Source organism: Melanerpes formicivorus, unplaced genomic scaffold, assembly GCF_026170545.1.
Source record: "Melanerpes formicivorus ecotype bairdi unplaced genomic scaffold, bMelFor1.0.p_v2 SCAF_20, whole genome shotgun sequence".
In the NCBI taxonomy this organism is placed as follows: domain Eukaryota; kingdom Metazoa; phylum Chordata; class Aves; order Piciformes; family Picidae; genus Melanerpes; species Melanerpes formicivorus.
Genome location: NW_027142372.1, coordinates 2,882,970 through 2,904,696, shown reverse-complemented (window position 1 = coordinate 2,904,696; position 21,727 = coordinate 2,882,970). Strand labels below are relative to the sequence as shown.

The 21,727-nt window shown below is 37.1% G+C and overlaps 1 protein-coding gene across 10 annotated transcripts in view; it reads left to right on the top strand.

Annotated features, from left to right (window-relative positions):
- CHD9 (chromodomain helicase DNA binding protein 9) overlaps positions 1 to 21,727 on the top strand; it is a 90,745-nt gene that overhangs the window by 52,995 nt on the left and 16,023 nt on the right. For all 10 annotated transcript variants that reach the window (XM_068150528.1, XM_068150527.1, XM_068150526.1 and 7 more), the window contains 21 exons: positions 368 to 436; positions 801 to 856; positions 1,905 to 2,022; positions 2,544 to 2,630; positions 4,003 to 4,140; positions 6,236 to 6,357; positions 7,253 to 7,496; positions 8,541 to 8,717; positions 9,508 to 9,651; positions 10,626 to 10,881; positions 11,722 to 11,932; positions 13,091 to 13,286; positions 14,041 to 14,208; positions 14,758 to 14,937; positions 16,451 to 16,561; positions 17,088 to 17,284; positions 18,054 to 18,253; positions 18,704 to 18,863; positions 19,753 to 19,842; positions 20,688 to 20,791; positions 21,368 to 21,485. In XM_068150528.1, coding sequence (XP_068006629.1) covers positions 368 to 436; positions 801 to 856; positions 1,905 to 2,022; positions 2,544 to 2,630; positions 4,003 to 4,140; positions 6,236 to 6,357; positions 7,253 to 7,496; positions 8,541 to 8,717; positions 9,508 to 9,651; positions 10,626 to 10,881; positions 11,722 to 11,932; positions 13,091 to 13,286; positions 14,041 to 14,208; positions 14,758 to 14,937; positions 16,451 to 16,561; positions 17,088 to 17,284; positions 18,054 to 18,253; positions 18,704 to 18,863; positions 19,753 to 19,842; positions 20,688 to 20,791; positions 21,368 to 21,485 — 3,146 coding nt within the window. The remainder of the gene's footprint in view (positions 1 to 367; positions 437 to 800; positions 857 to 1,904; positions 2,023 to 2,543; positions 2,631 to 4,002; positions 4,141 to 6,235; positions 6,358 to 7,252; positions 7,497 to 8,540; positions 8,718 to 9,507; positions 9,652 to 10,625; positions 10,882 to 11,721; positions 11,933 to 13,090; positions 13,287 to 14,040; positions 14,209 to 14,757; positions 14,938 to 16,450; positions 16,562 to 17,087; positions 17,285 to 18,053; positions 18,254 to 18,703; positions 18,864 to 19,752; positions 19,843 to 20,687; positions 20,792 to 21,367; positions 21,486 to 21,727) is intronic.

The window sequence follows — 21,727 nt, the reverse complement described above, 5'->3', positions numbered from 1 at the left end:
TCTTACTTCTTCATATGTGTATAATGAAACTCTGGGTATCCATTGCATCAATTCATCTCAGTAGGGCATTCCAAGTGAGTCTGTGTCTGGAAAGTATCCACATCACCATTGTTTGCACTATTAGTGTGTTTGGCAGGTGAGCATTGCTCCTGATGCTCTTTGGAAGTGCCAGACTTACTGTATTTCAGCCTGTATTTCTCTTTAAATACAGACTTGGATTTTAACTGTCAATCCCAGACTGTTAAAAAGAATGCTACAGGTAGAGATCAAATGTGTCATCTTTTAACAAGATGCTTGTGTTTGAAAGTCTTATGCCTGATCAATTTGAAGAAGTGACATTTACTACATTGTTTTCCTGCTTTTATAGGAAAATCCAAGCGAAGAAGATGCAGCAATTGTGGACAAAATCTTATCCTCCAGGGTAATAAAAAAAGAAGTAAGTGATTCAGGTAGTGATAGGACTAGGGGAAATGGAATGAAGCTGGAGGTGGGGAGATTCAGGCTGGATGTGAGGAGGAATTTCTTCACCGTGAGAGTGGTGAAGCTCTGGAATGGGTTGTCCAGGGAGGTGGTTGGGGCCCCATCCCTGGAAGTGTTTAAGACCAAGCTGGTTGAGGGTCTGGCCAGCCTGATCTAGTGCAGGGAGGTCCCTGCTCATGGCAGGGTAGTTGGAACTAGATGATCCTTGTGGTCCCTTCCAACCCTGACTGATACTATGATTATCATGGGATGAAGTTGCTTATTTGGAAAAGAGGTTTGTATCTGTCATTTTACATTTCCCCTGAATTTTCCTTTCCTAGATATCTGCTGGGATGACAGTAGAAACAGAAGAGTTCTTTGTAAAATACAAGAACTAGTAAGTATTAAAAAATTATTGCATTGGAGGTGTTGACTGAAACTAAGTACCATGTTTTGTGCTGTATTTTTATATTGTTTGATTACTCATAACCAGATTTTGTCAGCAAGGCCTACATGGCTGAAGCTATTTTTAATTCCATTAATTTACATCAGAGCTATCTTGCGAACCTAGATTAGATTTACAGTGCCATACTCTTAGGAGAGGTTGTTGTAGGAGCTGGTCTTAACTGTTTAAAAAGAAAAAGACTTTTAGTAATAGAAGCATCAGAAGCAGGAAATAAAAAAGGGAATCAAATTGAATTTTTTTCTGTGTTTTTCTATTTTAAATTTCCTGTATTCCTGTCACTACTCAGTTCTTGATGCTGAAAACGTAAGCATATTTTTAGTTTCACATACATGAGAAATTTTGTTAGATTCTAAGGATGTTCAAATGGGTTTTTTTGCTTTTTTATTTTTTTTGGAGACTCCAGATTCACATCTTTCTGGAGACTGTTTAACTCTTGTTTTCTGAAAGGGTGAAGTCCATCTCTCAATGTGAGAACGAGTAGCAGCCAGCAATAGCTCTTCTTTGTCTGTAACATATCTTTAGAAAGCTTAAAAAGTGATGAAAATATATTAACAAGGGAGTGTGAGGGAGAAATAATACGTACTTCTGTCAAACCCATGTAACTGCAGAAAGGCTCAGATGGGGTGCAGTGAGATGGCCTAGGTTCTCAAGCATCCTTCTTCCTTTGAGTCTGTTACTTCATGCTTCCCTCCCAACCCAATCTGATGATGTGATTTCACTACTTTTTTGCCTTGGACTCTGATTCTCCTCATTGATCTTTTAATGGGCTCTGCTCTGCAGTTCAGCAGTACCTGTGAAGAGGTGCTCACATCAAGTACATGAAAGATAGATTCTATGCATTAAATAGTTTATATTTCTGGATACTTTCTGATGCTCTTTAAGTGAAATTTTGGTTTATAAAATATATTAACTGTGTATTTAAAAAAGATAGTAAGCTTTTGCTTTCACTAATATGTTAATTTCAACTGTATAATTTTAGCTCCTATCTCCACTGTGAGTGGGCCACAGAACAACAGCTTTTAAAGGACAAAAGAATCCAGCAGAAAATAAAACGGTTCAAACTAAGGCAAGCACAAAGAGCTCACTTTTTTGCAGATGTGAGTATGAAATACACCAATAAGCTGCTTTTCTTTTTCCTTGTAAAATTGTAATTGATAGGTTGCTTTTCAATACAACAGCTGTGAAAACAGTAGAAGATCAGCCGTTGTGGTTGGGTTTTTGATTTCAGGGGGTTGTTAGTTTAAAGTCATTTTAAGAGAAAGTCTTCTGGGGTCAGTGAACTAACTTGACTTACATGGTTTAAAATTGGGATTGAGTAACTACCTAAAAGTGAAAAGAAGGGAAAAATTATGTTAGTATGGCTAGTTTCTCTACTATAGGACTTTTCCCAAGACAGCACTTCATCCCTAAATGACTCCCATTTTCTATTCTAATGTCAGATTTCTCTTCACTGGCAGTTGCCAAAAAAAGGAGGAGGAGGGGGTTGGAATTTTAAGTTGTATGCAAAAGCTTCAGTAGTTTCCAACTACTGAATTCATTTTGTGTATGATGAGACCAAGTATTAGCATATACAGGAGTTCTTTGCTTCTCTACTGATTTTATTAATCTTGCATTGCAGATGGAAGAAGAACCTTTTAATCCTGACTATGTGGAAGTAGACCGGGTATTAGAAGTATCTCTTTGTGAAGATAAGGACACTGGTGAGGTAAATACATCTCAAAGTTAAGAAGATGCATTTCCAAATAGTGTTTGAAGATTGTCATTTTAACATATGTCAGAGTAAAACTTTAATGATCCTTAAGCTTCAATAACATTTTTTGTGACACACTACAGTCTTGTCATTTCCCGTGCTACCGGTGTATTTTGAAATAGAAATCAGATTTCAATGGTTTATTTTTAACAGCGTTAATAGGTCACAGCAGACCAAGCTAAGGTAGTTACTGACATAGTGAAGTTCGATTGCCTTGTGAGTTCTGACAAAAGGGGGATCCCATATACTGTTCTGTCTCTCTTGTAGTGACAAAGTGTCACTGCACATAGGCATTGCAATGGTGGTTCGCTCCTCCTCTCCAGCTCTGTCCTTAGACTTTAAGCAGCCAGTGATTGAGAAGTGTTTTGATAGCCATCAGTCAGTGGATCTTTCAGACTGTATTTATCAAAACTTTATCACTTCAAGTACCTCTTCTGGCAAGCTGTTACAAAACTCAACCATGAGATTGGAAAATTAAAAAAGGGAAACAGAAAAGCAAATAAAGCAAGTAAGTTGCCAAAGTTCAGAAAAGGCCTGAAGTAAGCAGAGAGCAAGGACAGGCGAAGTTGTAGATTAAGGCTATTGGAATAGCCATGATACTTATTCTGGGCATAGCAAAGTGTGCAGAGTTCTATGTAGTGATTTCTGCATTAATCTCACTAAAGCAAGGCTGAGAGTTAACATTTCTTTTGACTGAATGCAGCAAATTGATTATTATTTTACTTTTAGAAAGTATTGTGGTGTTAAGAATTTTACCCCCACTTCTTGAAACAGGATTTTATTTTTTTTTTAGTATGTTTGTTAAATAATTATTTACTAAATCAAAACAGTCTGCTTCGGTTCCATCTGTGAGACTTGTTCTAAACTTTTATGCATGTCACCCAGCAGATCTGTAAAGCTTTTTCTATTTTGCTGAAAAGACCTGCTTTAGGAACTTTGTCAAGCCCTTTGGTTTAGACTTGGGTAGCCTGATTTGGAGAGCGGAGGAAGTATTCTGTGTAGCACCTCTGTTAGTTAATTCCTCCCCCAGAGCCCCAACATTTCCACAAGCATCACAAATGTAGCGATCCGTGTTTCCTAACATCAAGATTTACTTGTGTGTAAATGGGATTGGGATGTGCTCCAGGGGTCTACAACAAGTGGCAGAGTATAAGAAGCCAAGGATAAGTAGGTACATAACAAGACTCTAAACAGAACATTTTACAAAGTAACAGAAATGTGTATTTGTTTCCATCTTTCATGTAAGCTAGCTAGGCAAATAGTGAGGCGTATTAACAGTCTGTATACTAAATTAAAAGCTGATAACATTCAGAATTTTCTTCTGCAGCCTGTTATTTACTATTTAGTAAAATGGTGTTCGTTGCCATATGAAGACAGTACGTGGGAGCTGAAAGAAGATGTAGATCAAGCAAAAATAGAAGAATTTGAACAATTGCAAGCTTCCAGGCCTGACTCAAGGAGATTGGTAAAATTATATCTAATTTACTTGTCTATCTTGGTAAAATGGATTTGGTTTTCCTAACTTGAAACTTTCATATGAATACATGAGGATTGACATTCTGTGTAAAGGATTCCTGCATAACAAGGCACAGAGATAATAATATTTTCAGGCAGGTATTGGATAAATATCTATTTTGTTACTCTGTTGAAAAATAAAATGTTCAGGGAAAAACAGAAAGTACTGTAACTTTCTGGCCTTTCTGAACCACACATTGATACTGGCCAGCACAGGATCTAAACACCATTAAGAGGAGAAAAGATAATGAAAGCATGAATATCCTTCTATGGAGAACAGAGTTAAGTCTTGCTTCAACCCTGAAGGAAACTGGCAAATGAGATCCATCAAAGAGAAGCTATAATTACTTCCTGCTTTTATTTTTCTTCTCATCATAAAGGGCTAGCTAAAAGGAAGAACAATGTGTAGTAAGTACCAATCTTCTATCTCAGAGAAGGAGAAAACAAAATAGTTCTATTTGAAGTCCTGTATGTCACTGTCAGAGTAAGATGTGGCCTGCGTGATGTAGTACAACACTTATTCTAACTGCTTATTTTGCATAACTGAATATGCACAATGTTCTGGTTTGTAGGCTTTGGATTTTATTTTAATGATTTTTCTAGCTGTAGATAATGACAATAGTCATGATTCATGTCTTCATATTAGATTTAATTTTTCTGTCATTTTCCTTAACTGTTTTTTTTAATACCTACATTTTTGACCTAGGGGAAGAAAGGCTTATGTACCTCTCTGTTACCTTATTTGGCTGTGACAAAAAAAGTTTATTAAAGCACAACTGTACAACTGACAGTCGTCTTAGCATTAGCAACAAGTATTTTTCTGTTTCAGGCCCCAGCAAGTACAGGAAGGTATTTGCTGACGGCAGCCCTGCGTGCAGGAGCATGGTGGCCCCGGGTGTGGGGGAGTGGACAGATGGTTGTGTGTGGGTGAGGGGAGGAAGCCACAGCTGCTGGGGAGGGACAGCTACTGCTGCTCAGAGACCTGGTGTCAGGTGATGCTGACGTTGACAACTGAGAGATAGAAAATTCAAATCTAAAATTCAGAGCTGCCAGATAAGGCCACATGAGTCTAGAGTGAATGCAAGCTTTTATAAATACTGAGAAAGAGGGGGGAGGAAGTGCAGCTGATCAGAAAATCTCTTACTAAAAATATTTTGCTTGAATGTGTGAGTTTGTTCACATTGGGATGCAGAAGCTTTCCAAAGAGACTGTTTTCTGCTGGAATCGTACTTCTCATCAGTGAAAAACTTCATGATTTCTCTACTGAGTTGCCCACTAAGATAGTGGTCATCCTTTTGAGGCTCCAGGCTTGGGAGCTAGGGTGTGTGTGTATATTTGTATAGGCAGCCCTTGGCTTTCTTTTAGCTTGCTAGGGACATGAAGATGATACACCTTGATACTGTTATGGTGTGGTTGGTCACGTCCTTTGTAGCATGATCCTGCCTGTGCTGATCCTGTGTTTCACCTGATCGCTTGGTGGAAGCAATTCATGAAACTAAACCGCTCACATGTCTGTTGGGTTGGGTTGGGTTTTTTTATTTGCAGCCTTGATGTTGGCTTCATGAGCTGGGTAACTGAGACAGCCATCAGCAGTGACCAGGAAGCAGTACTGAAAGAAAAGGGCCAAGATTGCAGTAACTTGGTGTAGATGGTTCAGATGGCTTCAGAAGGGATTCTATTGATATCTAGAATTACTCAGACTTGGGGGATTTTGATGGTCTCAACTAGTCAGATGGCTCTGGTTTTGGGACAGCTGTTCATAGACCTTCCAGAGGGAAACTACTAAGTTTCTTGTATAAAGGAATTTAGTGTTTTGCATTACCAGTGCCAAGATACACATGTGCTTAGTTTTAGAAATAAGTTGCTTGATATTATTATAATACAGTTTTAATTTAAAGAACCTTAATTTATGCAGAGTAATAAACACAAATCTCAGGTTTCTGTGGACTAATACTTAGTAAGCAAATAAGGAAACAGTGGATTGAAATGTTTTGGGAAAATGAAGCATCTACCAACTTATACATGTATTAATCTTTCCCTTAAAGGACCGACCACCTCCAAACTCCTGGAAGAAGATTGAACAGTCCAGGGAATATAAAAATGGCAATCAGCTCAGGGAATATCAACTGGAAGGACTTAACTGGCTTCTGTTCAACTGGTACAATAGGTATATGCATGGAATGTTTTTTCATGTAAATTTTAAACCACATGGAATGAATCACTGTTACTGGGGGTGAACACAATTTTAACTACACTTCTCTGCTTATAGCTGAAATAGTGTAACTGGGAAAAAACCCAAATTTCTCTTCCTTGAGAGTATAAATATGTTTTTATAAACAAGTATTAAAAAATCCTCCAAGTTTTAAAGGAATAAAACTTAACTGAAAATGAATTTTCAGTACCTATGAGGAAATCAATCAAAAACCAACTTCCAGTAAAGTATAAGCTCCTAGAATTTTTAGAACAATTGGGAAGTGCTCATAGCTTTCACAATTATTTGTAGAAAGAATATATGTGTGCATAGCATTAGTAAACAAAAACTAACCTATGATGTACTAATGGGAATATAACCGCTTTTAAGGTCTTTGTCCAAGTGATGCATTTTCTCTGTATCTGAGTGTGATTTCTGGTCATGAGTATTTGTCAGTGATGCACTCCTTTTATGGGAGCATAGCTGGGATACTTCTCATCTATCATTAATTTCTATCAGTTTCATCAAGTTGAGTATGTATGTAGGAAATCTGATTAATTAGAATTCCTTTAAATAGGGCAGATGTAGTCCCAAAAGAATATGGTTTTGGCATATTTTCCTGGGTGAACCTCATGGAACATTCAGTTCTTAGGTTTTGGTCATGCTAAACATGATTGAAAGCTGTTTTTGTGTACTGAGTTCGTTCCTTCAACATACATGGAGAACATTTGCAAGCGTCTTTTGAGGATCTTGTTTTTGACTATTGTTTTCAACCGGTTTATCTGAGCTTTCCTTTTATAAATTGTCCATTCAAGTACCAGCTTTAGTGTCTGTACTTTCTTTGATGCTAATGAATACGTTTTACTTTCAGACGAAATTGCATCTTAGCCGATGAAATGGGTCTTGGCAAAACCATTCAATCAATTACATTCCTCTATGAAATCCTCCTGGCTGGTATAAGAGGGCCTTTTCTGATCATAGCTCCACTTTCCACTATAACGAACTGGGAAAGAGAATTTCGCACATGGACTGACCTTAATGTTGTAGTGTATCATGGAAGCATGATCAGCAGGCAGATGATTCAGCAGTATGAAATGTACTTCAGGGACTCCCAGGTATTGTTAATATCTCTTGTATGCAATAACCAACCCAAAAACTGTTTCAGATGCTAGTAATGAAAAGTATACTTTCCATTATCTGTACATATGTCTTAGTGAAAGTCATTTTACATCCCATGGTGTGTTATAAGAATTTTACATATTGAATCCTAAGCATATACAGACTGAGTGAAAGTGGTTTGCAGCAAGATAGATGTTGTTGCAGTGTGCTGAAGAATTTTGCAATTGAATAGAGTAGTGACATGGATACTTGTATGAAGATTCAAGTACACATAGATGACTGCAGTTAAGTCTTGAATTTGAAGAGCACTGAGAGCAAAAGCACAGCCAATTAAGCTCTGTTACCTTTATGCAGCTGTTAACTTCATTTTCCTAGCCTTGCATATAGTTTGTTTTTCTGTCTGCAGTGCTTCCCATTTAATAAACAGGAAAGAGCCTTGAAATCTATTTTTTTTCCTTTCACACATGTTCTGCTTAAATTTTTTAAACTATTACAGTAGTTCTACAAAAGGTTGAAACCTTCAAGTAGTTTCTCTAGTGAGTTGTTGTACATTGCTTTTAAAGTATTCTCTGTCAGACCAGTGGAGGAGACTAAGCTGGATAAAAGATGTTCATTTAGTTCTAAGGTGATATACTTATAACTTACTGTAAGAGTGCTAAATGTTTTGCCATCATACATTTTGCCTGAGTGACTGTAGGGTTTTTCCTGTCAGCTACTCTTTCAGATTTTCCCAGGGTTAAAAATGTTGTATTAATGTACATGCACCTTTTGAAGCAGTTTTGTTAGATGGTTATATCTGTCATTTCCAAGTGGTTAAATCTTTACTGTTGGTTAGACAATATTGGATTTGTGGCTGTGGGTAATTACTCATTAGTATTAATTACAGAATCAGAGAGATGTAATAAATGTGCATAGAATGCCAAAACCATTTATACTGTAATATCTCATGTCGTGCTCTTGATAGAATTCCAGCAGCAAAATCTTTAACTTGAGTAGATTTGAGATAATGTAAGAAATGTTGTCTGTTGATGGATCTCTAGGGACGCATCATTCGAGGTACCTACAGATTCCAAGCCATTATCACAACTTTTGAAATGATTCTTGGTGGGTGTCCAGAGTTAAATGCAATCGAATGGCGATGTGTTATTATTGATGAAGCTCACAGACTGAAGAACAAAAATTGCAAACTCTTGGAAGGCCTGAAATTAATGAACCTTGTGAGTAACTATTTCACTTTGGGGACTTGATTCTAGTTAAGTACAGTATGATAGTAAATCAATAATTTGTTCTACCTGCCATGAAAGACCTCTTCAGCAGTCTTGCTCAAAAAGTACCTATTCCTGATACTCTTAAGTATGTATTTTTGATAGCTGATGCTAGTATGTTTTAATTAAATGAAGTGTGACAAGTTCTAACTGGAAGGAGAATCTGTTTCTGATTATGCTTTTCTATAGCTTGATTATGATTATTTAATTTATTAATTTTTTAAGATAACCATTCTTAATGCAGAAAGTCATGTTTTAAAAATTAGTTTCAAACAAGTAATTTAACCTAAAAGTAAACAATATAGTGTAAACTAGAATCTTTGTACAGTGCTGCTATGTATCTTCAGCCTTTCAGCGCATTGTTGCAAGCTGCACAATGGCTAGATTTCAGTGGGGTTTTGTATCACTATTGTTTTGATACACTTGCTGCTACATGTTTACAGAAGTGATGTTACTTGGTGTCTGATACATGCTTACAGTGTATTTTCCGCACTATAGAAAGAGAGGGGACTGTACATGTGTGAGTGTTACAGCAAATGTTGAAGTGTTCAATCATTTCTTCCTTACAAGGATGTAGGAAGACAATTTAATGGAAGTAGAAAATACTGTTTTTCTTTTATATCTGTTTATTGGAGTTACCTGTGTACTTAGTGACAGTCAAGATTATGGTGCTCAGACTTAATAAAAAAGCTACTGCAAATGTATGCACATAAGGCCATATGAGTTTTGTTTCATTTTATAGGAGCATAAAGTGTTGTTAACGGGTACCCCGCTGCAGAACACAGTAGAAGAATTATTTAGTCTGCTTCATTTTCTGGAACCATTACGTTTCCCTGCTGAATCTACATTCATGCAAGAATTTGGAGACCTTAAAACAGAGGAACAGGTATTGTATATTCAATAAGTTCACTCTGATCTTCAGTGCGTAGGAGTGACTTGCCTGAAGGGAAAACTTTTGTTTTGGGTAGTAACCTTCATTGCTTCTCCCTCTCCGCTTCACTCCCCACATACCACCAATGAGTTCTTTTGTTGTGCAATTTCTCTAAACTCTGTGGGAAGCAGAAATTAGTTAAGTATGACATCATATGTTAATTTATGTTGTTAGTTTGACATTCATGGGTCTGGGGTACTTTTTTATAATTTTGGCCAATAAATAGTGAGAAAAACAAGAATTGTTTTCTGCCTTTGTAAGCAGTCTTTGCAGAGAAGTGCTAAAATATGTTCTTGTTTTGGTAAAAAAAATCTTTAGTGATTGTCATGCATTGAGTTGAATCTGCTGCTGTTGTGCATACCATGCTGTAGTCATGCTGCCTTTAAAAATGAAAGTACTGGCTGGAGCAAAGTATTGTGGGGCTTGAAGTTCAGATTGTAACATGGAAGGCTTTCTATTCCAGTTGCTGCTTCTGTGTTCTGGGTTCTTGGCTATTGTCTTTTTCTGGTGGATGGCGATGGGACAAGGAGGGATGGGGGAGTAGTTTTGTGGCGTGGGCTGTTGGCTTTCTGGCTTGCTTCTGCTTGCTGCTGCTTTGCACTGTGCTTTTTCTGCGAATGGGATAAGGGAGTTATGCATATTTTTCTGATTTTGCTCAGAAAAACTTTTTTTTGTTTCAGTCTAGAGTTTGTGTGTGTTACTTTTCCCTTCATTTCTGTGTTGGGAAAATAGGCAGGTTAACCTGCAGGTTCAGTTTGACCCTTTCTGTTTGGATTTAAACCATTGCAGTAATTCAGGGCTAAAAATAAGGTTGTATCTGGAAAATATTTTATAGAAATTGATGGCAGAAAAGAGTGATATGGAGGACAAAAATCTGTAATTACATTATTACTTTTTCATGTTCCATGTAACTATTGTGTTTCGTTTAGGTTCAGAAACTACAAGCTATCCTGAAACCCATGATGCTCAGGAGATTAAAGGAAGATGTGGAAAAAAAGCTGGCTCCTAAGGAGGAAACTATAATTGAAGTAGAACTAACTAATATTCAGAAAAAATATTATCGAGCTATTTTGGAGAAAAACTTTGCTTTTTTATCCAAAGGAGCAGGGCAAGCAAATGTACCCAATCTGGTTAACACTATGATGGAACTGAGAAAGTGCTGTAACCACCCTTACCTCATCAAAGGTAAATACGTTATAAAGACAGATTCTTTGAGGCTTTGACTTCAGGGTTTCTTTGGTGGTTTTCATTGTTTTTTACTTTTATTTAAAATATGTGAGAGATTTTGTTGTAGTTATTTCGTGTTTTCATCAGACTCTCAAAGAATTCAATTAGCTGGAAACGTTTTGTTGGTAGATACATGGCAAAGTTGTGAGGCAGTTGCCTTTTTTGAGTCCTGAGAAGTGAACTCCTATTGTTGAATTTCACACAACATGTAGAAGTAATTATCTCATGGAAATGTTACACCTCTTTGAAAGAAGCATGAAGAAGGACTTCTAGAGCTGATTTTTCCAGCTAGTACTTCCTGCAAGTGATCTGGTCTGTGTCAGTCTTCATTGTGTTTCTCTGTTGTATAACTGACTTCGATGTTTTTCCTGCTTGCAGGAAAATACACTTGAAGCTCCCAGTTTTTGCTGTGATTTTAGTCAAAGTAGGATTTCAGTATAGTTCTGTAAAATACCAGTTTTAAGACTCATGTCCCACTTAAAATATCAGAGACAAAGGGACTTGAGATTTTATTTTTTACACCACCGGAAAGTATAACTTGTTTTGATTTTGCTGTTTGGGGGAAGATTGACCTCTGAGGTGGTTTTTCTGTTGTGTTCTGCTTAAAAACTGAAGACTTGCTTCCAAAGATCATAAAAACAAATGTCCTTCCTAGACTTAAGATCCATCCAGAACTTTATTCTGTCTCCAGTGGTGCCTAATGGGTGATACTTCCAGTACAGTCATGGATTTTTGGTTACTTCATCATGTATGTATACAGATATATTTGTGTAGATACTTAAATACGTTGTCTGACAGGTGCTGAAGAGAAAATCCTGGGAGAGTTCAAAGAAACATATAACCCAACTGCTCCTGACTTCCATCTGCAAGCAATGATCCAGTCTGCTGGTAAATTGGTCCTTATTGATAAACTTCTTCCGAAAATGAAAGCAGGAGGCCACAAGGTCCTTATCTTTTCTCAAATGGTGCGTTGCCTTGATATTTTGGAGGATTATCTTATACACAAAAGGTAAGATACCACATAAGCTGTCTCCTGTAGTGTATTGTTCTCAGTGGGCATGTCTTTGAACATTAGTACAGGATTAATGGTTACAGCATAGCGAAGATAGGCATTTGGGTTTTTAACTCAACAGTTCATGTGTTATTTTAAAGTAATTTTAACATCATAGCTGTACTTATAATTCAGTATGGAAAACATTAGTTTTTCTGTAATGATGTAACATCTAGACTAGTGCATCGTATCTACAGGTACAATCTTCTGAAGCTCACAGAAGCTGAAACTTGCTATATGCTACTGCTTGATTAGAAATGTTAGAGCGCACGAATCCTTAGACTTGGTAGAGTTCATGGCTGTAGGACGTGGCTGCCTGCCAAAGTGCCTGTGGATTATTTGCTGTGCCGTTTTATAGCTGATTAGAAGAAAAATGGCTGTGTGGCGTTTTAACCAGTAGGTACACATTCAGCATCTTACTCCATTTGAAACATACAGAACTACTTGCTCACCTTTTAAGCATTTCACTCAATTTCAGAAGTTTCATGGGAGTCTTTGTGATTTTCAAAGGTAACAGAAATGCCAGTTTTATGTCAAGCTTTAAAACTTGGTGGGTTTAGTTTAGGAGGCCCTGGATTCATCAGTCCTTGATAAAAACTGTTAGATATCCTGTCATGTCATTTTTGTTATATTTCTCTTAACCTTCACAGAATTGTCTAATAATAACTCACAAAGTAATGCTTTCTGCTGCTTGATTACCCCTGACATGTTCAGACAATTTGGTATCTAATACAAAAATACACAGTCCTGGTTTTGGGACCCTATGCAGGGATCCAAGCATAATAGCATGTAAAAAAACTTCTGAGTGTCTGCACGGGGCTTCAGGTTATGATGTGTTTTAATGCAACTAAGCACCATAGTGATGTGTGTCTCCTTATACCTGTTTCAATGGACCGAGTTCAGAAGAGCTTGTCTGAACATTTGGTGTTTGGACATGCTGATGCACGTTAGTACTACAGATAGGCGAGTTCTGTCACCGGTTGGTGGTTATGTTACCTACTACTACTAAAAGTTAGTTTGTCACGTGTATTCACTGCAAAGAATTAATCTGCAAGCAGATCTGTCCTTATTCTCCTTTCAATTATGAACAATGTGTATGTCTGTGGCAATTTGCAGGTACTTATACGAACGAATCGATGGGCGAGTACGAGGGAATCTTAGACAAGCTGCAATTGACCGGTTCAGCAAACCAGATTCTGATCGCTTTGTCTTCCTTCTGTGCACCAGAGCTGGTGGTTTGGGCATTAATTTGACTGCAGCAGATACATGTATAATTTTTGATTCTGACTGGAATCCTCAAAATGATCTGCAGGTAAATCCCTTTCAGCATAATAGTGAGGTGTAAGAAGTCAAGAGTTGGTTGATTTAAATGTGGTTACTCTCTGTTATGAACATACATAACTTTTAAGATGTCCCAAGTTCTTTTAAGGCATATGTTAATTGTTTTTTCTAAAGAATACTTTCTGTTAGGAGAGGTCATCTGGGTTTGACAGGGTTCTAACTTTAAAGAGTAATCAGTTTGAAATATAAAAGCACAACGCAGGTAAACTAAGTCCATGAGTTGATGAAACCATTGAGATTTTGATGGCACCATAAAACCAGGGGTTAGATTGTGCTTATAGTGACTGATACAGTTTATGGAAATAGAGCTATTTAGCTAAAACATAATATATAGAAAAGGCATAATATGTATGAAGAAACAGTGAATTAATCAAATACAGGAAGAGGAGGCTCATATTAAATGTGTTCTTAAGTCACAAGTCACCACTTGTCTGAAGTTTGGACAACTTACCAATTAGCATGTTTTTTATCTAGTGTTATTCCAAGAGAAGAAGCATGCAGCAGAGGTTATTCACCAACCTTTTACTTACTGCACTGTTTTTAGAAAAGCTGTTTACAGTGTGGAAAGTGTGTGATAGCTTTCATTACTGAAATGTGAATTGACCTTCTTTTGAGCTCATCTTGTCTTTTTTAATGTTGTGCTACAGCAGAAACTATTTCTTAAGAGTTGGATCTTACTCCCAGATAAGTCTCATTTCTTACTGTCATTCTCCCTTCCTTAAAAGGCTCAAGCCCGTTGCCACAGGATTGGTCAGAACAAAGCAGTGAAGGTCTACAGACTGATAACACGTAACTCCTATGAAAGAGAGATGTTTGACAGAGCAAGTCTGAAACTGGGACTGGATAAGGCTGTCTTGCAGAGTATGAGTGGAAGAGAAAACAGTGTTGGTGGTGTATGTAGACAAATTCCTTGAAATAACTTTCTTTAATCGTGGGAACTATTTTAAATTACAGAAGCTACATTGTTCTGTTGTTGGCATCTCTGAGATTATTTCTAATGCAGTATAACAAAGAAGTTGATAGGATTTTAGGTGTAGTCAGTTACTTTGATAAATCTCTCATTATTTCTTGCTTCTTAAGATCCAAAGTACACAATGTCAAAGTGAAAACAAGGAGAAAAGATTCCTTTTGTTTCATTGTAGCTTCTCATACTAATATAATGTGTTAAGGTAAGATTTACAGCTCATATTAGCAAGCAGGTTTTTCTTAAACTTGTGTTTGTCACAGTGTTGAGCATAGCCAAACATATAAGATAGGTACTTGTAAAAATGTACACTGTGGCCAAGTAAAAGATGCTTTCAACTGTCAACAAGATTTTTTTCTTAGATTTAGTAGTTTAGATTCTATGTTTGTAAGTTATAGGTTGCACAAACATTGGAAAGGGAAAGAGAAATGAAGATGATTGGGTGTTTCCTTAGCTGAAAGCTATTTTATTTGCCTAGATCCAGCAACTCTCCAAAAAAGAAATAGAAGACCTACTTCGGAGGGGTGCATATGGTGCCATTATGGATGAAGAAGATGAAGGCTCTAAATTCTGTGAGGAAGACATTGACCAGATTTTGCAGCGCCGTACTAAAACTATCACAATCGAATCAGAAGGAAGGGGCTCCACATTTGCCAAGGTACCAAGCTGCAAATTCTCTGAGAGTAGAGTTGTAAATGTTGAATACTATAAACCTTGTGATTTGTTTGGGTTTTGTTGTGCTGTCAGTTTGTCTGGTTGGTGTTTTGGTGTTTTTTTGATTGTTTAATGTGTGTGTATGTTAGGTAAAACTTTTGGATTCTTATATCTATGTGTTTATATTAATATGTGCCCATAGCTAAATCAGATCTGCACAGATTGTGTAAATGCCAGATGGGAGAACAAGCTTGAGCAAAAATGAGTAATAAGTGTGTGCTGCTTTTGAAAAGGCTAGGACTTATGTGAGGTGAAATAGACTGTAGAATATTAAGAATATATTAAACCAGTTTTGTTTATAGATGCGTTTTTATTCAGATACATTGTGTAAGGGGAAATTTATATAAGGATGATAATTAATAAGATGAAAAATTATCAGGCTTATTTTAAAAAGCCTGCACATGGCATACAGTTTAAACCTTTTTTTGGTAAGAACTTGAAAATCAAAATAAAGCTTCTAAAATAGTAGGTGGTGGGCTGAGAATGTGAGGTCTTGGGAGTAACAGTCTAGAGCAAAATCAGACTGACACATTGGGCAAGAGAGAAAAAAAAAAAGTAACACCATAGCATTTAAAAACCTACACTGCAAAACTGGATGAACAGAACTAAAGGTAAATTTGGACTCCTTTATTTCCAAAGCATGTGCACATAGGCATCTGAACAAATACAAATTCAATTTAAAAAACTACATCAATAAATTAATCATTATTATCAAGCAGTATAACTGAGCTTGGAATGTGGGTACTTCACAAATGCAGTTCTGACAACTGAAAAAATGCAAATAAAAAAAACCACCTTCCACTAATATAAATATTTTAAATACAATAAAAATACATTTATAAGTTCTATTTATACATCTGTTTAAGGTCTTGCTGATTGTAGCTTAAATAAGAAATGGACTTCTGAAGAAAATCAACATCATCACCATCTTTTTATCAGAACAGTTAGACATCTTCATATGTATCTCCTCTTTTCCCCAAAGCAATGTATCAGTGTTCTTTAAACGCCTTCTGAAATTAAGATTATTCCATGCTCTCAAGCTTTGATTTTTGGTAGTTTAAACACTCCTTTGAAATTTCCCTCAAGCGAGTACTTTTGCTTGAGATGAAATCCCCAAATGCTGATAAGCCTCTTCAGAAGATTCTATATTCTTCTATTCAAGTAATTTAGATTCAGACTTAGGAGCAGAAGAATCTTGCTGCTTAATGTTCTTCTTTCCTGATGGTGCATAAAAGTTCATTAGATTTTTTTTCTGATACATTATGGGTCTGATGTAAAAAAAAAATTAAGGGGGAGGAGAACTGTTGAGTTGCTTTTTTCACTGTAAGAGACTTCTGAAGTCTTAACAGCTGCTTGGGAGGTATTTGATGAAATGAGATCTTCACAGCACTGAGGCATTCAAACTCTGCAGACTTTTAATGTATGATGTTGGTAAGGTTTCGTTTTATTTATTACAGGCTAGTTTTGTTGCATCTGGAAACAGGACTGATATTTCACTAGATGATCCCAACTTCTGGCAAAAATGGGCCAAAAAAGCAGAAATAGATATAGATGCTATCAGTGGTAGAGTAAGTACTTCTCTTTTGTAATGCATATTTTTGCTGTTGAATTCTGAAATAGCAGCTGTAGGATTTCTGGTGCTTTTTTGGTTAATGTTTCAACACATCTCTTTTTTTCATGCTGGTTAATTTTTGTATGGGTAATAAGGCAGTTGATACCTTTAGCTAGTTTCCATATTTTCCCCATTTGGGGGTCTTGGATTTTTCTCTTAAGGCCTGGAGCTAGTTTAAAGCATGTAATTTTGTAATACTGGAAGGCTCAGTGCCTTTCTTTACTCAGTGTAGTCTGCATGTTCTGCTCAGTTGAGATAGTCAGTGTTATTTATAACTAATGTACTGGCATCACAATACAAAACCTGGGTTTTGTTGCCTTAAGTATCACAAAATGTTTTATTTGCTTCATGGGTGTTTACTGTGATGTCTTTACAAAACTCCTGTTAATGGCCTGAGATAAAAAGTTATTTCTAGCCTGAAACCATGTACTCAAGAAAAACATCAACTGTTTCTCTGATAAGTTTTGTTTGAAATTTTGCAGAACAGCCTGGTTATTGATACTCCAAGAATTAGGAAACAAACACGGCCCTTTAGTGCTACAAAAGATGAGCTGGCTGAGTTGTCTGAAGTGGAGAGTGAGGGCGATGAGAAACCAAAACTCCGCAGACCCTGTGACCGTTCCAACGGATATGGAAGGACAGAGTGCTTTCGGGTGGAAAAAAACTTGCTGGTCTATGGGTATTGTACACATTCTTCTTTATTCTGGGAAATACCTCAAAATACTGTTTATCCATGTATTAAATAACTTTTATGGAATAAACCTTAGTTATATGGGTCATAACCTGCTGTGTATATATATAGAATTTATTTAGAATCTGAATTCATGTGAATTTATCATGTGCCCTGTATAAGTCTTGACAGTAATGGAAGAAACACCTGAGAGGTGAAAACCTTTCTTCTAAGGATATTGTGACATGTAACATGAGCACTACACTACTCTCTAGAAGTCATTAGAGCTGGAGGCAGGCTCAGAACTCTGTAAAAATACCTATCTGAAATAAAGGTTTGATAGGTGAGGCTGGTGTTCACAATTCCAAAAGATCTTGCACTTCCATGAGGTACAAAGAGGAACTGAAACATCTAACTAGTTAAAGTGTACTTAAATCAGTTATGTTGGCTAGGAAGTAAAATCTCAGATCTTCTCTCACCCATCATGTAAGATAAACGACCATGTTTATTTATCAGTGTGAGTTCCCCTCAGTTTCATGTCTTAGAAGCCCAGAACAATTAACCATGTTGGGTTTTTTTGTAAACAGGCAGGTTTTGTTTAAAACTGTGTTTTAAACAGATGGAGTTACATTGCAAGTGTTACTTTCAAATTTCCACTCAGTAACTTAAGCTGATGGGGAAAAAAAATAGAAAACCAAATGTTTTATAGAGAAATTTCTTTTTGTAACAGATCTGCAGGCTACTTGTGAGTGGTGACATTTGTTTCACTTTGGACTAGGTGGGGTCGATGGAGAGAGATTTTGTCCCATGGTCGCTTCAAGAGACAGCTGAATGAACAAGATGTGGAGATCATTTGCCGAGCTCTGTTAGCCTATTGTCTTGTTCACTACAGAGGAGATGAGAAAATCAAAAGTTTTATATGGGATCTCATTACCCCAACAGAAGACGGGCAAACACGAGAGCTACAGAATCATCTTGGTAAGGACTTAACTCTTTCTGCAGTTGAGTAGTTTCCTACGTGTGCTTGGGATACTGGAATAAAAACAGGAAAAAAATTCTCTGAATGTGTCCTACTGGTAGAAATAAAATTTGGGAGAAATGTAATTTCTGCTGTTATATTTGCAGGCTACCCAAATAAATTGGTATTCATTCTCTGTGGAAGTTTTCGTATCAGTTTGTAGGAGCCTACTCCGTTTCATAACAAGTGACAGTGTATTCTCCTTTCTTTCTCCCTCTCCTACTGTGTCTTGCACTGGTGAAATGTACTCTAGAGATGCTCTAAGAAAAGACTCGCATCCAGAGGCTGTGATGCTAGTATTGCTTCTGCACTGCAGGTTACAATACTGGTATAGGATATAGGAGCTATAACTATCATGGGGACCTATACCAACATGTCACTGTTACTGTGTTATGTTTTCATTTATATAGGCTTATCAGCCCCTGTGCCTAGAGGAAGAAAAGGGAAAAAAGTGAAGACCCAGGCTAGCACCTTTGATATACACAAAGCAGAATGGCTTCGAAAATACAATCCAGAACATCTGCTGCAAGATGAAGGATACAAAAAGCACATAAAACACCATTGCAACAAGTAAGCAGTATCCCAAGTGTGAGTCTTTCAGTGTTTTTGTAAAGGTTCGTTCTTCTAATTCCTTGTTGTCCTACAAGACTTTAAAGTAAAACAATGGTGGCACTCCAAATGAACGAGTTTTAGGGGTATTAGCTTGATTGGAATAAACAGGTTGCGATGTATGAGGAGGCAAATCAAGTGCTTTACATTTAAAGTAATTCTCTGATTTTTTTAAAGAAACTGTATGTGTCTAAAGGAAGAGAGACAGAGAGAGCTTGCTAACATTTTTAGGGAGCCTTATAGCAGCCAAAGGACTAAAGAGTTGTTGGGTGTGCTCAGCAAAGAAATTGACAGCACTGAGGTTGTTACCCCTAAATCTTAGCTGACTATCTGGCAGTACTAGTTTGGTGAAAGCTCATTCATAGCCCTAAATGACATTGTTTGGGATGAATAATTTTTCTGTAGCAAAACTTGTCATAGTTGGTTTAAAAACTTTCTCCACCTGTTGTTGAGAATTGAGATAAAGCATGGAGAAAGCTTTTGGGGTCATGTACCAAATTCTAAGTGAGAAGGAATGAAAATGTGTTGAGAAGGGCGCTTGTTGTCAGCCAACTCGATTCTCTCCTAGGTAGGGAAAGGGAAACAGTAATAGGAAGCAAGTGAGAAGTGTTCTGCTGGCCCTGATCTTGTCTAGGATTTAAAAGAATTTTTGCAATTATTTGTAAAAGTGATGGTAGTAAGAAGTGTTAGGTGACCTGAATTGGAGGTTTCCTGTTCTTAAAACTGAAGGAGGTAGATTTTAGGAAAATTACTTGAAAGCTTTGTGATATTACAGAAGGCAAAACAAACCCACCCACAGCTACTGAAAGGTCTTAGAGTGCTAACGTTTGTGTTTCTTCTCTTCCTTTAGGGTCTTGCTTCGAGTAAGAATGCTGTATTACTTAAAACAAGAAGTCATTGGGAATGAATTCCAAAAGGTGTTTAATGGAATTGATGCCAGGTGAACTACAGAGAGCTTTTTTTGTTTGTTTATTTTAAATGTAATCTATCTAATGAAAATTGAGGAAACTTCACAGACCTAAAAAAGAAATGTTAAAACTGAATATTTTTACCTTTAGGCTTGGAGAAGAATGTTTTTATTTACTCTGCTTATTAAACACTTTCTATTGACTTGGTATGAAGAAGTCCTGATTCATGTTTTTGAGTCTAGTATTTAAGTAAAATAGATTGAAAACATGAGTGAAAGATAGAATTCAATACTTTGCATTCTAATTACAGGGGGTTTCCTTGGTTTTTTATGCACTATTGTGGTTATATGCTGCTTATTCCATTCATTTTGATTTTAATGGAAGTATTACAGTGTGAAAATTTTGGAAGTTACTACTACAAGAGCTTGCAGTGAATCTGGAGTTTTAAATGATTGAGAAAGCTGGTTTAAACTTTTGTGGAAGAAAGGTCCCTCTTGTGCTGTTAAACACAAAAGCTGATGACCTTTGGTTTACTAAGTTTTGCAAGCACAAACTGCTAGGAGTTGGCAGAGTTTACTTGAGAGAGGAAAAATATGGTGTGCCAGATCTCCTATCTTATTGTTTCCCTGTCACTGGTCTCTGTCAAATACAGGATACTTAGCAGTGTAACCATCCACTTTAACTGTTACTTGCTATTAAATAATGAAGTGTATAAAAAAAGTTCAACATTTCAGTCATAAGATTCTTTACACCTTTCTAAGTAATCTTTGAATTAGTTTGGATATGGAATGTTCTGTGTGTTTGAAGAGAGTTTAAAAATCTCACAAATGTGAAAAGAGAATATTATTGATGGTGTGCTGTTGGTGATTCTCCTTAGTGAAATTGATGTTTGGGTCCCTGAGCCAGATCACTCTGAAGTTCCTGCTGAGTGGTGGGATGTGGATGCAGATAAATCCCTTCTAATTGGAGTTTTTAAACATGGTGAGTAATAGGACAACTATTTCTGTATTTGAGTTGCTGGAACATGTCCAGAGAAGGGCAGCAAAGCTGGTGAGGGGTTTGGATCAGAAGCCTATGAGGAGAGGGTGAGGGACCTGGGGCTTCTTAGCGTGGAGAAGAGGAGGCTCAGAGAAGACCTTATTGCTGTCTACAGCTACCTGAAGGGAGGTTGTAGCCAGGTGGGGGTTGGTCTCCTCCCAGGCAACCAGCACCAGAACAAGAGGACACAGTCTCAAGCTGTGCCAGAGGCAGTTTAGGCTGGATGTTAGGAAGAAGTTCTTCACAGAAAGAGTGATTGCCCATTGGAATGGCTGGCCAGGGAGGTGGTGGAGTCACCATGACTGGAGGTGTTTAAGAAGAGACTGGATGGAGCGCTTGGTGCCATGGTTCAGTTGATTAGATGGTGTTGGGTGGTGGGTTGGACTTGATGATCTTGAAGGTCTTTTCCAACCTGGTTTATTCTATTTCTGCCCCTCAAATACTGTACACTCAATTTTTTTATTATTATTATTACTCTGAATGTTGAATTTATACACAAATTATGTTTTTTCTTTGCAGGTTATGAAAAATACAACACTATCAGAGCAGACCCAGCACTCTGCTTCTTGGAAAGGGTTGGCAAGCCAGATGACAAAGCAGTTGCTGCTGAACAGAGAGCAAATGATTATATGGATGGGTATGAGCACTCTAAAAGTGGGCATGAATGTTTCAGGGCCTCAAAGCAAATGAGACTGAATTTATATGTTAAACTTTGTTCTTCGCTAGCTGGTTTTGTATTAGTTTGATGTTATTCTTGTGATGAAGACTACTTTGATTTTACTCCTGCAGAGCAGCAAAGAGTTAGGAACTCTTAAAGAGTTAGTTAATGTAAGAGAACCATTGAAGGCTGGGATTTCACAGTTAAGGGGAAGTGCAGCA